General features: G+C 42.1%; 1 protein-coding gene across 3 annotated transcripts in view; it reads right to left on the bottom strand.

The window, feature by feature from the left end:
- The window catches only part of LOC139063609 (oocyte zinc finger protein XlCOF6-like), a 158721-nt gene that overhangs the window by 21276 nt on the left and 122286 nt on the right, over window positions 1–15159 (bottom strand). The window contains exons 2-3 of one of the 3 annotated variants that reach the window (XM_070545985.1): window positions 5514–6044; window positions 4358–4443 (exon numbers count right to left, since the gene is read on the bottom strand). In XM_070545985.1, coding sequence (XP_070402086.1) covers window positions 4358–4426 — 69 coding nt within the window. In that variant the 5' untranslated portion in view covers window positions 4427–4443; window positions 5514–6044. Of the gene's footprint in view, window positions 1–4357; window positions 4444–4598; window positions 5458–5513; window positions 6045–15159 lie in introns of those variants that run through there. The other 2 variants (XM_070545984.1, XM_070545987.1) reach the window with 2 other exon arrangements.

Here is a 15159-nt window from a genome sequence, read left to right as displayed (position 1 = left end):
GTGTCGGACACCCTGTTGCTGGATGAAGCATCTTATTTGTTGATGATGAAGAGAAATATACAATTAGTTCCTTGTCATTGATTTGTTTACTTATTCAATGCCATTTATACTTGAACATTTGGATTTGATTACATAGTGTAGTAGTTATTTTAGTAATTTGTTTAAAGTGGCTATTTATTTTAAATACATATTTTTTTAAGGTTTACTTGTACAGTGCTCAAGTCAAGTGTGGACTGGAGTTTTAGATTTTCATTTTGATAATGAAGAAAACAAGTATATGAGAAAACAAGTGGTGTTTCTTTGATTTGTTTACATATTGTTTATGTTTTGAATGTTTGGATTTGTATAAATTAAACATGCACTGACTACTGTAACATGTTCCAGAAAAAGAAGCTATTTGTTCCTTTACTTGTGAAAAGTTGCACTTTTGCTAAGGCTTTGTGTTATCTTAGGTTTAATAAACACTGTTAAACCTTTTCAGAACTATTTCAGTTTGTGTAGAGCAGGACTATCAATGCTTTCTGAACATATGCAACACCGTTTAAAAAATACCGCGATAATACCAAAAACCGTGATAATTTTGGTCACAATAACCGTGAGGTTAAATTTTCATACCGTGACAACCCTATTCACTAGTTAGTTAAGTGATTCTCGAGTATTTAATTATTTGTTCATGACTCGCACATCACTAAGGTGGATTAGGGCTGGGCAATTAATCGAAAATTTATTGTTATCAATATTTCTGACTTATCGAAAATGTTCCCTGTGTCAATAAATTTGATAAAGAAAAGATGTGTATATGTTGGCAACATTCATGTCCCTTTAAAAGGAGTTACCACCTTGAGTCACGTAGAAATGTGACTCAACGTAATAAATGTGACAACTCCATCTAGTGGACAACTTTGGTTTCTGTGCATACCAGTCGTTATAGTCCATTTATCGTTATTGTGGTGAAATAGTCAATATATCGTAATATTGAATGTAGGCCACATCACCCAGCCCTAGTGCGAATGAAAAAAAGCTGGATGAAGATTTCAACTTCAGCTCTAGCATCGGGTTTGCTCCTCTCCACTCTGCCCAGCCTGGCCGGGTTGATTACGCAATAGGGCTGCCATGACTCGCCAAGGCAACGTCAACATAGTAGTTGATTTAATAGTCGACGCATTTTATATTTTACAAACTTTTTTTAGTCTTGCCTGCTGCTGCACATTTGGCAGCTGCTTCCCGCCTCTGCTGCTGAGCAGCATGCGCAGTAGTAGCCATCCAGATCAGCCTTCATCATCGGAGAAAGAAAACATGGTGAGTCGGCAAAGTAGCTCAAAAGTTTGGGAGCATTATTTAACCCTCAGGCTTCACTTTAATTTACGATACACTTGAGTCATTGGAGGACAAAATCTTCTACTTGTAAAAGGATGACCCAGCATGCTTTTTATTTGGCTAAATCCTTCCTTCATTTTGGGTTTAACCTTATGGTATTTATTTAGAATGCAGGTAAGATTTAACTACATTTGTAAACAAAGCAGACTGATCTTGAGAATTTCTCTGCAGAACTGATTTCAACCTGTGTACATGTTAGAGAATTATAAGTTACAGCTAAACACATTTAATAAAGATGTAGGCTAAGCATTGCAAACAAAACAGGTTAAGTTGTAAGCATTAAATTTATAGTGATTAAAAAACATGGGGAAAAATGTACTTTATTTGTGACTAGGGTCGTAAACCTTTAATTAAATCAAACTGTAAGTGCTTGTTATTAGGGCTGAAACAATTCCTTGAGTACCTCGAATAATTTGAGTACAAAAAATCCTTGAGTGAAATTCTCTGCCTCAAGGCTTCGTTTAATTCATGCTTAATAAATTCATAGCTTTGCAATCGCCCGGGGTCATGTTTCACCTGGACCGAAATAAGTGATGCACATACACACTGCACTGAATGCACACACGAGTAGCGAATGTAACTTAACTTTCTCTTAAGCCATGGCGAACAACGTGGACACTGGTAGAGCGCAAAAAAGACAGAAGATGTCAAAGGTGTGGGACCAAGGCAGAAAATGTCGTCCAGTGTAAATACTGTAAAATGGATTTAGCCTACCACAACACCACATCCTCGATGCTGCAACACCTGACATCCACATGTAAATGTCACTTATGCAAGCTGACTCAGAGCCTCTACAAGATAATGCATTTTAGCCTGTATTTCTATATATTCTCTGTACACTGTGCGACTTTTTAATTTGTAGCACTCAGTTTCAGCTCACACTGTGCATCTGGTAGCAATACGTCAGACTTAAAATGTGCTAAAAATAGCAGTTTTTACACATCTTGACTTTTTATTGTGTTGTTATTGATGTCTGTTGTCCCTCGGGATTGCTGCAGGAGGACACGGGTATTTATGAGAGTGGCAGAGGAAAACAAAAGTAAATTAATGTTTTGTGATCAGTATAGCTTGACATGACCATGGCAAACATGCTTTCTCGGCAATCCTTGTTATTGTGTGAGAAAAAAAAAGTGTAGAAATTAAAACGGACATGTGTTAATAGGGAAATAGCTAGCGAGAAATGTTTGCGCATGTGCCGTGAGCGGTTCAGGTGCCGTTTGGGCCGCAGCCGCTCGCATTGGTTTACTGTGAAATAAAGTTGAAGCGCTGAAGTTTTGAAAACTAATTTTGAATAAAACTTAACTGGCTTGCTCATTTTAAGAGGTCTTTCATATTTTATAACATGCTATTTGATATAATGGTTTACAAACACAAAAGACTAATTTATTAGAGTACTCGATTAATCGATAAGATTTGATGGAGTACTCAATTACTCATTACGTGTTAATTAACTGTAATCTTTTAATGTACAGCGCCTTGTCTGGTTGTAATGCGCTTTATAAATAAAATGGTATGGTATGGTATGGTACAAAAATATTCGATAGCTGCAGCCCTACTTTATCAATTTTTAGCCATTAAGACATGCTTACAACAGCATCCTGCCCCTGGACGCCGACACACTCTTAAGAGACTGATCCAAGACCCCATAATTCGGGTCTGAAATTTAAGCCAACATGGAAGTGGCAAAAATTGCAGTTCCATCCTCATTCGCTGGAGGCTGGTGTCAGAAGGGAGCAAATCCTCATCGACTCCCATGTTAAAAATACCAATTTCACTGCAGAAATAAACATGTTTACAGCCTGGTTCCAAAACATGTTTTAGGTTTAATAGATCTAGTTTACACTCATGACAACTCTGAGGGGGTGAATTTTTTTGTCACTCTTCTGTTTAAGCATATTAAATGCCTAAAATTCTGAATAATTAATGAGCATCAGACCACGGGGAAAGGCTCAGTCTGAGCTTCGGCCTCGCCTGAAAACTGTTCTGCGATTTTAAGTCTCTCAACTTAGACCATTAGTTGTAGCGTTTGTGCATTCTTTTTGGATATTATTTGTGCAATTGTTGGACAAAATGACTTGCTGTGGTATTAATTGCACTAATAGAGCGTCCAATGAGTCTCCACTTCATTTTTTTCGGTAAGTAAAATTATATTTATGTATTTTAGGTCACTGCCTCTTTTGCACTAGCTGAGCTTAGATTTTAACATGTACTGTTTAACCATGAAACTTAAATGTAATAGGGTAAAACCCAATGCATTTAACATACCGCTGCATTTTAGAAAATGGGTTGAAATATAACATGTTGGGAGGAGCTGGATTCCGACTATTGGTACGGTCCCCTCCCGCATCTTTGATCGTGGAGCTCTCGGATGGAAACCACTCCCAGCGGCAGCTCTGATCGCTAGTCTGCTGCGCGGATGCCGGCTTGTGGAGCTCTCGGGAGACCTCTGTGTTCCACCCGGTTTTACCCAGCGGTCAGCCCGGCGTATCTGTGACTCAGAAGCTCTGGTGTTGTGCACAGTTAACTACGGTTGCAGCTAGGACTACGGTTGCAGCTAGGTTGCTACCTCCGTTAGCTTAGCTTCCACCTCCGCGTTAGCTTTGAGTTAGCTTGTAGCCACATCGCTTCAGTTCGATGGGTGTCGTCATTTGATCCCAGCCTTACAGCCCCACCCTCAGCTGCAACTCTCTTCCCTTTTTTTGGAATTGTCTGTGCTTAACAGAATCTGTGACACGGTCAAAATGGCGGTGGTGGCCATCTCCCATTTTGCCTTAAAAACTTATTGGAGCCTATGGAAACGAATTGTCCAGTATACATGTCAATGAGACCGATCTAAACCTGCCCCGTCAGGAGTGGTGTAGCAACTAGAGAAATCAACTTGCAAACTTCTTCTTCTCCTTCCTTTCCGGTTAAATGGCGGATCAACTTGCAAACATTTTAAATGCCTGCTTATAACCTGTATCATATTAGCTTTACTTACCGCTCCTGGAACTGCAGTCTCCTGATCACGTACTCTTCCACGTGACCTTGCTCGTGCCCGACCAGTCATTTTCCAACGGTTTTCAACTGAAAAGTAAAAATAAATAGAATAAAAAACACGCGCTTTATTCAAATTTAAAACAAAAAATGTTAGATAAATTGGCTACCATTTGCTGGCCGTTCAAATGTTATCAAAAGCACGTGTAAGTCCCAAAAAAAGATGTAACTTAATATATACTTACGGTATCCCTTACTCCACTTTAACAGAAAAGTCGTATGTTTTGGATATTTACACGTTCTAATCGATGAAACTTCCCAGCACCAGTTTCAGGCGGCAGAAAAAGACCAAACGACGTAGTTACCGCCGAGCTATTGTTCAATAAAGTCAACTGACAAATTCCTACGCCTTCACAAATTGATCAGCCTTCTTTGATAGTATTTTACTTTATTTGGTAAAAATGTTTCTTTTATAAGTATATACTTTAAACAATAATTGTATGTATATTATTTATTTGACTTCCTGACAAATAAATAAGATGTATCTTTGGTACTACTTTTCATGGCGCAGTGATTTCATTTTACGTAGGGCACATTTTCCTTTTCCCGTTTTTTTCTTTTATATGGTGCAATCTCCACTATGACCACTAGATGGAGGTAAATACTTCAGTTCACAGGACGTGTCCTCGACCAAATACAGCAGTTTTGCTGAGTTTCTTAAAAACCTAGTGAACATGCTTCTCATTGTTAAATGACCTCTGATTCCTGTTAAAATAAAGTGTTATTAATTAATAAATGATGCAGTGGTCTCTTATTTGTCACATGATATACTTTCAAGACTTTCTTTATGCCATTTTGAGCTAAACTCTGAGAAACAAAATGAAAGTCACTGTCATCAGATCTGGAGCAAACATGAAGGGTTCCAACCTATGGAGACTTTGTGAGAATTTAACTTAACAGTTTAATCATGAAATAATTTCACAAAGTCAGAAATGCATTTTATGCCATTCTTTCAAGAGAAGCTTCACAAATAGTTGCAATTTTTTGCCAAACTCTACATTCTGTTATTTAAAAAAGAACTTGCCACCTCAGAGGGCATTTTAGGAGGATGCATGCAAGTCTTTCATGTCTGAGATCTAAGAGTGATTATAAATTCAGACCTGGGGGACGGTTCTGGGAGGATCTGTTTTAGTCACTGTTACCTGCAGGAGGAAGACTGTGGAGAGATGAAGCAAACAGCAGAACATGAATGTCATCAAGCCGGATTGTTGCATAAAAAAGGAGGAAGATAAGGAGCAAAAGCTTGAAGCAAAAATGTACAGTGACATTTTTTGTGCATGCAGAGAGCATTCAGCATTATTCCACACAGAACAATGTGCCACCTCCACAATGGTGCTGCACCTTTAAAGCTCTGATAGAAAAGGGAGAATGTTTTCTTCAAAGTAAAGCTATTTCTAACAGAAGGAGACAACAACAAAGACTATTGGGAAAAAAAGATTAAAAATGAAAGAAAAAGAAGAAAATGGTGTCAGTGAGAGGACTGCAAGCTGAGTGGTGTGAGGCTGAGAAAGGTGCACCCAGCCAGGGACGTTGATGAATGCGCTTCAGGCTTCAAGCTTGCCCCACAGCCTCCAGCAGCACGGATTCCACGCTTACGCTAATCACGCTCTGTGAGATACTACGGCCCAAAGCTGATGAAAGGAAACATGGCACACAGTTAGTATATCAAACTGGCTGCATATTCCCCAAAATACACACTTCTCACCAACACGTCTCTGTGTGGATCCATGGCATTTGTTTTCAACCTAATTTCCTGCTTCATTCATTAAAAACAAAACTAGATCAAAGCGTTCGTTTTACTTAATTCATAGTGACTCCATTAAGCTTGAACCCCTGATTGCAAATCCAGAGCAAGAGGGAATTCCAAAAAATAAAGATCTTCCATCGCGGTATCAGTAAGCAGGTTACGAAAATTAGATTAATCTCTTGTGGAACCTAATCTGCTCGGCATCAGAGAGTTCCCCACAAACACAACACAGCCATTACATCAAACACGCACGCCGTTTCCAATAGAATATAGGCCAGAGCTGGAGCTACAATTATAGGGACATTATTGTTGTGCAGCTTGACTTTGCCAGTGATGGTGGAGAAGGATCACGGCTATCCTGCACCAGAAGGTGGAGATCACTTCCTTTGACAAACACTGCAGAGGAAATGTTGTCCTCTGTGAGGGATAAGCATGCTGCTTTCAGCTACTGGGTTAAAAACAGAAAGGGAAGAAGATAAAAATTTAAATTACATCCTTTGGTTGCTGTGGAAGCGTGCTTAATGAGCCCATTGTGCTGTAAAAAAATATATATATATTATGTTCAATCTGCCTTCCATTCCTAGTGAAAAACCTAAAACAAAAAAAGATTTTCCCAATATTTTTGTTTTTTTTTTTCATTGGATTTTCATGTTAAAACATTAAATTTGAGTATTTTACTTGCACTAACACGTATTTCATGAATGTGGGGATCTGTACTCTAGAAACACCTGAAAAAAGCCTGAAAATGTGTCAGACGTTCACTTCTGACAGCTAGATATCATCAAATAATCCCACAATGGCATAAAATCAGGAGTTTCCCTTTTCCACCATGTTGGTGTAAAAGTATCAATCCTCCTTTTTAGAAATGCTTCAGCCCTTATCTTTCACTTCCTGACAATCCGAGCACCGAGGACACAGTTCCAGTGGGTTCCCATGCAGCTCTGCAAACATACCAGCTCAGTGACCTAGTGGTAGAGTGTCCGCCCTGAGACTGGGAGATCAGGGTTCGATTCCTGGTCGGGTCATACCAAAGACTTTGAAAAAATGGGACCCAATGCCTCCCTGCTTGACACTCAGCATTAAGGGGGTTGGATTGGGGGGTTAAACCACCAAATGGTTCCCGAGCGCGGCTGTGTCTGCAGCTCACCGCTCCCCCAGGGGATGGGTCAAATGCGGAGAACAAATTTCGCACACACATCAGTGTGTGTGACGACTAATGGGACTTTAACTTTAACTTTCCTGCTCTGCTGAAAACAAAACCAACTAGCTGATGGCCTTGAGGTGCAGAGCTTGTGTTTACAGGCTGAATAAATGCAAAAAAATATATATAAATATATATAAAAAAGAGCACTGAAAAGCTCACCTAAATGTGGAAGGCAAGAGAAGTTTTGTCCAAGGAATCTTCACAAAATCATACGTTTATAGATGATCGGAAAAAATGTGTCTGCCACACTGTTTATTTTATTTTGAAGGGGTATGAGGTCAAGGTGTGTGTGTGTGTGTGGGGGTGTCTGACCACAGTGGAGTCAGAGCCCCCCCCCCCCCCACACACACACACACACACACACACACTTACACACACACACACACATGAGGATGCCTCACTGTGATCTCTGAAAAGTCAACAAGGGTTGGTCCACAGCTGAGCTGCAGGAGAACAGCGACAGAGATCATGCAGCAGCTGAAGAGACAGACAGTACCCCCTCTAGCCTCATATCTGACCTTCTACTATGTCATTTACAGATTGTTGTAGTTGTTTTTTGATGCGTTTTTTTCTACTACACATCCACAGTTGAATGGACACAATGCAGATTTGCAATCCAGAGCAGATTATGTCATGCATCGCTGAAACTTTCCGGGGCTTTAAAGTTTAACTCTCAGTCACCATGCCCTTCTTTGTCCAAAGCGTCGCTCTGAGCAAAGGTGCAGTGAAGCATCTGCAGCAAAGAATCTAATAAGCACAATGTGGGAATAAAGCAGAGGGAAGTGAGCATCAAAGGCAGCCAGGCGCAGCATGACTGGCATCAGTCTGAACTCCCAACCCAGGACACTCAGCATGCTCTTCAGCAATCGCCCCCTGTGGACCAGTCCTGGGCAGTAATTAAAACCATCATTCCCACTGCCTCAGTGTCTCATTAGCCACAGGACCTTAGGCTTTCATCCCTACTTGTCCAAGAATATCACAATGCCCCACAAGCAAAGATGAGTCGCTCAAACCCAGAAAAACATTTTGGTGTGTTCTCTGAGCCGAGGCGCTGCATCCAGCTACGGATAACACATGTCCAGTCCAGTTATTTACACCAGGAAGCTGCTCACCTGTGCAGCAAACAGAACACCCGTGTAAATGTGGAGTGTTTGCTCTGCAGGGGGAATCCTCTCTTTGCTTTACTTTTGTTGTTGTTGTCAACGTTTGCGGGAGAATCATTAAAAAACGAGGCCGAGCTGATACGTGTGAGGCTCCTATGCTTTCACTATCAAAGGGGAGGGCGAGCGTCGGTTGCAGTGGTCAGATTTAGCTCTTTGGCAGAAGATAAAAAGAAAGTCTTTCCCTGTGTTTAATTCAGTGGGAGCCATGACTAAGTCATGTAATGTAGCGGGCCTGTGAAGCACATCACCTGCTTTGTGTAGCGTACACGGAGACAGAAACGAACATGCCACTGGATCCTGAAAGCGAAGCACTGCAGCACAGGCCTGTTAGGAACATTTATTGTGATAGCTTTATTTTCCTCCCCGCTGAACCCGTTCTTCGGTCTAGCGGCGTTGCCAATGCTACAACCTTAATCCACTGCATGTTATTAACCTACTTGGCATCACCGCCAGGATGATAAAGCGAATTTAAACAACTGTGAGAGACTTATTGAGAAGACGGGACGTCGGTGCCAGCATTGTGTTCCTGTCAGGTGGTCTGTGGCCTTGCTGTCGTTAACCACAGCAGCCACATCTGCAAAGTCAAACCATCCGATAGTTTAATACGTACGATAGAAAACCACTGCCTCATCTTACGTTTAAGAGTTGCTAAATAGTTTGGAAATGCCCCACCCAGACACACAAATGAGTCAGAGGGTGCTTTTACATAGGCCCGACAAATATGTCAGCCACTCCTCCTGCTGCGCCACAAGTTTGTGTATATATGTGTGTGTGTTTCAAACGAAGTCTTCCCATTCTTCGGCCATGAGAAGCCTCTGATCTCTGAGCGACACAAAGATGGGCCCCAGCTGAAGACGAGTCCTCCACCTTTGTCAACATTCAGCCTGAATCAGCTGTTCTTTGAACAACAACAGTGAATTGTTTGGTGTGCCACAAAGCCCACTAAAGAGCGCTGGTGCCTTCTCTGCTGCCATTATGAGTGTGTTCACATTAAAAGCCAACAAGGAGCTGGTTCTCAGCCAAATTCAGCTAACTGACTCACTCGCTCCCGCTCTGTTTCTCTGAGAAGCCTTTGATGTTAGCGGGGGGCTTCTGCCCTTGCAGTGATGGTAGCGAATGATACTTTAAGTGATTCTTTTTTATCCGGCAAGCTTAATGAAAGATTAATGGGTTTGATATTTTTCCCTTGTTTATATTTTATTTAAAATGTAAGCCGCGATCCTTGGCACCTGTGAAAAGCTTCTTGGTAATTACTTTGTGGATTAGTGGAAGTCACGTTATGCTCTTTGAGTATGAAAAACAATGACAAGTGCTGATTGTCTCTGGGTAATAAGTGCTGACCTCGGCTCTGCAGCTCCATGCTTGTGTACCTCATTGTGGATGTTGGATCATGTATTTGTTGCAACATTTCCTTATTTAGCAGATGACAGAATGTGGATTTGACTCCATTTTACTGATGAAATGATGCAGAGGCAGGGATTTTTATAGAGACGGTCGAAATGTTTTCCAGAGGAGATTATTGAAGTGAGTTTGGACATGATTAGACTGCAGAGGAAAAGCAGCAGTATTTGCTTTTTTGACACATAAGTGTAAGGGGGTGAGAATTTAGCAGGGGAAACATATTAGCAGGTTTACTAATAAAAATCCCTGATAGGGATTCCCAAAGTGTGGTACGCGTACCCCTCGGGGTGCACGAGCTGCCGCTAGGGGGTGCGCGAGGTGAAAAGTGTAATGGCTGCGGAGCTCAGAGAAGTCTGTCATATGTCACCATTAGCGTAGCCAGAAACTCATTTGTGGGTGGGCCTAAGAAAAAGTAAGTTGGCACAATAAATGTAATTGAAAACAAGTATATTGTTGCGCGCGTGTCCTCCGCATGTGCCCTAGCCTCATAATAACAATGCGCCGAGCTTCAGCACTCTGGCCTGCGCACGCCGATATGTTCCGCATTTGATCTTTTTTAACGGTGTTGGAGAAATCTGAAGGTGGTGAGTCATTCTGGCAGATTATAATTAACACCCTGTCTCATGCAGGTGTTCTGACATTGTAAACCTCACACACAGAACATTGTGGATGTAACAAAATAATCAAGAAATAATTCCCATTCAGGCTATTAACAGCGAGCTGAAGATCTGAAGTTCAGAGTGCGTCTGTCAAAGGTCAGACGCGTTCCAGTGGAATCACGGCTCACGGGTGCACAAGTGAGCACATCTGGGCTGAGCAGAAGTAATTTTACAACATTGGTTTAAATAGCGCCAATAACGAGACGCGGTGACTTGAGCGGCTCTTGGAGCTGTGCCGCACACACACACACACACACACACACACATCAGGGCAAATTGCCTACCATTCCTGTTCTGGCCAAGTGGGCAGGGACAATCACTCTTTCCACTGTAGAGCTTTATTACCAAAAGGTACGAAGGCCCGTCTCACCTGCTTTTTGTATTTGTTCAGGTTCTATTTGTTTGAAACTGAATTTCTGAAACATTTAATTCTGACAACATTGAAAACAGAAGAAACCCATCAGGGGTATCCTTCTGTTACAGAAGTGTATGTGGGTTTCTTCTGGGCAGAGCTCAGTGTTGTGGATGTGCATGTTGCATTTCTTCTAATAGTTATAAACTCACAATATTTTTTATGTAGGTTTGTTGAAACATAGAATATGGACAAAGTAAAAAGTCAGAAGACAGCTAAATGAAGCCGTCTTAACAGCTGAATGCCTTTCAGTGGCATGTTAGGCTTTTCTTTCTCAAAATCTTCTTCTCTACTGCTGTGAAACTACTTAATTGTACGAATATTTAAAGGTCGGTGGATGACTGTTCCTGCCTTTACCCCTCTGACGTAAATGATTTTGCTTGAACATGATGCAAATGGAGGCTGGGCTTGAGGCTTGCTGTCATCTGCGCTGACAGGAAATGGTGCCCTCACCAATTCCCAAGTATCTGTTGAACACAGACCAAGTGGGTGAAATATTTGCATAGTCAAATGACAACGTTGATTCATCTGTCAGGCTTGTCAAAATTCAACACACTGCTGTGTCAGACCACGTTGAGTCACACAGTGATGGACGAAATGCACATTTGGAGAAGGAACAGCCTGTGACTCGGGTACTTCACCTCTCTCAGCGTAATTTATTTTTCTGACTGTGTATCAGAGGTGGTTTTACCATTAGGCAGGGCCAGATTAACACTTTGTTGTACCCTGGGCAACAATATTCAAGGGCCCCATCATCACGACCCAAGGATCACCATAATATGGTCACATACAGAATATTTTACTGTAATATGCAGTAAATATACTCAATACTTGAATGCCTGACATCACGTAACTCGCTCAGGGTAACCTTTGACCCACCTCGTGTGGACTGACCAATGAGGAGAGGGTCTTAACTTGAGGCCCTCTCTTCATTGGTCAGTCTGCATGAGACTGACTCTCAACTGACGTTTAAAGTCTAAGGCAGCGAAGCGTCTCTGTGCAGTGCAAAAGCCCAGGTGGACAGTTTGTTGAATATAGGGTGATCATATTTCCATTTCCAAACAAGAGGACAGGAAATCTGTGCCTATGACGTCACACTATGGCAACGCCACACAAACCACGTTGGGACTCATTTTTTGTAAGAACTAAATTGATATCAGATTCTGCCAATAAAAGGGCTCCAAAACAATTCATATGTAAATGTTTAGCATATTTATTGCTAAATCTCATTTTTCTGCTTTAGTGCTGCAACAAGGTTTTATTAATAATAAATTATTATACCTTTAGTTTTACTACAGCATCGGTAAGCTTCCTGTGCACAGATTATTAAGGATGCTTGTTTCAGCTGTGAGATTAGACGATAGGATCAATGATAAAATAAGTTGTCACACACTCCATGGAAACTTTCAGAGAATCCACAAAGTGGCTTTCAAATGGTTTTGTTACTTTTTGCAAGTTTAGAAAAGCAGCAGATGAGACAGCATGTCTGATAATTTAGTTTTTCATCTGATAACATGTCAGTAATGTCTGAGGAGCTTTTATAAACACTGTATAACTAACACTACTGGACAGGGTATGAATTACACAGAGGCTTCTGGGGAGCCCAGTTATGGGGGGTGGGGGTGGGTGGGGTCATTTTGCCTTGGCCCCCAAAATGTCTTGAAACGGCCCTGGGTGTGTGACTGAGTTTTGAAGGTGATCTGAATTGTATCAGATGTATAAATACTACATGTGTATAACTTATTGCTTTATACAGGTAAAAACGTGTAGTGGAGATAGATCTACCTACAGTTTACTTTTCAACACTTTGTTTTGTTTTTTTGTTTTTATTGAACTATTTTCCTGTCCTGTCTGTCTCTCATCTTCCTGCATCTCCTCTAAACTCTCCAGAAAAACTGCTGCCTGGATTCTTACTTTTTCACCACATCAGTTATTTTTGAGCAGATCAAAGGGATCTCCTGACCGCAAAGCGGAGAGCGCGTTTCGATGCTGCGTCAGTGAGGTGAAATCTCCGCAGCACAGGTGATGAGGTCCGCAGGAACAGAGCGCTTCAGGCGCAAATAAGACAGAAAGTAGAGAACATGTGCGGACATGAACGATCGTGTGCTAATTATAGTTTTTTTTGGTTGCGCCACTTTGAGAATGGACCGTGCGCTGGAAGCAGCTGCCTGGAGCGCTGCGCAACAACGCGCTGTGCCGCTCTCTGCTCAGAAGAGTCCATAAATGATGTAATATCAGTAGAAACCTTTTTTCCGGCTCCCCTGGATGTGTAGGATATCTAACTCCCCCATAATTCGATCCCTGCTCCTGGATGAAAAGCCGGACATTTTCATCAATACAAGAACCCCCAGTCCGGACGCCCGGACAGAGAGTGAAAAGTGGACATGTCTGGGGAAAACCGGACGTACGGTCACCCTAGTTTAATATAAAGCGGGAGATTACAGATAGGCCTACAGTATTTTGCTCGTGCCCTTGCTGCCCTGGGCCCTTTAGAGATCGTGGGCCCTGGGCAATTGCCCAGTTGCCCGAATGGTTAATCCGGCCTTGCCATTAGGCATAGGTAGGCAGCCGCCTGGGGCCCCCTTGTGTTGGGGGGCCCCCTAGCCCTGACCGCCGACACCCCTCTGTTAATGCCACAATATTCTTATTACCAACCAGTGGCCGCAGACGGGATTGGACATGCGCACTTCTCATTACCATAATTCCTGAACCGTTCAAGATATCATTAAAATTCCAAAAGTGCTGAAAAGACTAAAAATGGGGCTTTGCATGCATATGTCATGAGTTGGTGTAGGAGGATGTTTTAGGACCCAAGATGCAGATACCAGATGAATGAGGCAGAGGTGGAGGATAAAGTAAAAATCCTTTATTAAGGTAGTAATCCAAAGGCAGCGAGCCAAAGTCCAATAAGTCCTGGGGAACAGGAACACCCAAAGCTCTTCTTAAAGCACAAAAACCTGGAGACACAGCTCAACCAAGAGCACGAAGACCTGAAGGCAAAAGCTCAGAACAGAGCACGAGCAACGCTGACAACATATGAACCGACACCAGACACAGACAAGACAGAGCTTATATACACAGGGAGAAGTGATTAGGGAAAATGGCGGCAGGTGTGTGGAGTGAGAGCTGGAGGGAAGACAGGTGAACCTAATAATCAAAATGGGCAAACAGAAACAGAGGGCAAACTAAACCTAATGGCTGCGGGAAGAATTAACACACACACAGACACACACACACACACACACACATTGAACTGGGGAATGGACACACACACACACACACACACAATGAACTGGGGAATGGACACACACCCACACACAGCTGGGGACAAAGAGGCTGGAGCTGCAACTTGGGGCACAGAGGATAACTAAATGAACACTGGACCTGAGGGGATGATAAAAAGGTCTACAAACAGAAGACACCATATAGAGACGCAGACATATGAGGGCGCTAGAGGACACAAAAGGAGCACCTAGAGAACAAAAGGAGACACATGAGATGAGACGCCGACACAGACCATGACAGCATATACAATACATTACGGTAGCCACCGGGATTCCCTGTCTTGAGCGCAACAAATCACAACACAGATTCAGAGACGTGCTGAGTTTGTCATCCAAAATGCTCCGTTTTATAACTTTTGAATGGCTATCAGATTCAAATAATTCCAATGGTTCATAAAAGTACATAAAAGCAGCTTTCCAACGATCTATAGCATGAAGCAATCGGAGTTATGAAAAATATCGCTGCCTACGAGGGGAAATCCTGCTGTACAGCCTGATTGAAACGGAGCGCATCGCCATGGTGAAAGCGGACAACGGAATGGGGAAGCTAAAAAGCCAGCATGAAATTGTGGAAATGCCTCAAAGAAAATCAACACGATCCATTAGGTGTCCCAGAAGGCTTATATCTGAAGACAGTGACCACGAAAGAAGGACAGATCTCCAGTGAACAGGGTATGAAGGTTTGTTCAGTCTTTATTTTTTATTTTTTTAGTTGAACAACCCTCAACTATTTGCTAATTGTAAGATTCTGCTTCATTCCAGCATTATTTATCTTTTTACAATAAATAATTACATTTGCTAAAACAAAAGTTTTTGGTATAACAGTGCACGGTGTGCCAGAGAAGCTGTCAGAACCCAAGCCCCCAGACCGGCCTC

The sequence above is a fragment of the Nothobranchius furzeri genome, chromosome 17 (genome assembly GCF_043380555.1).
Source record: "Nothobranchius furzeri strain GRZ-AD chromosome 17, NfurGRZ-RIMD1, whole genome shotgun sequence".
NCBI lineage: Eukaryota > Metazoa > Chordata > Actinopteri > Cyprinodontiformes > Nothobranchiidae > Nothobranchius > Nothobranchius furzeri.
Note: the sequence above shows the minus strand (reverse complement) of the source record. Positions and strands in the feature narration are given on the sequence as shown.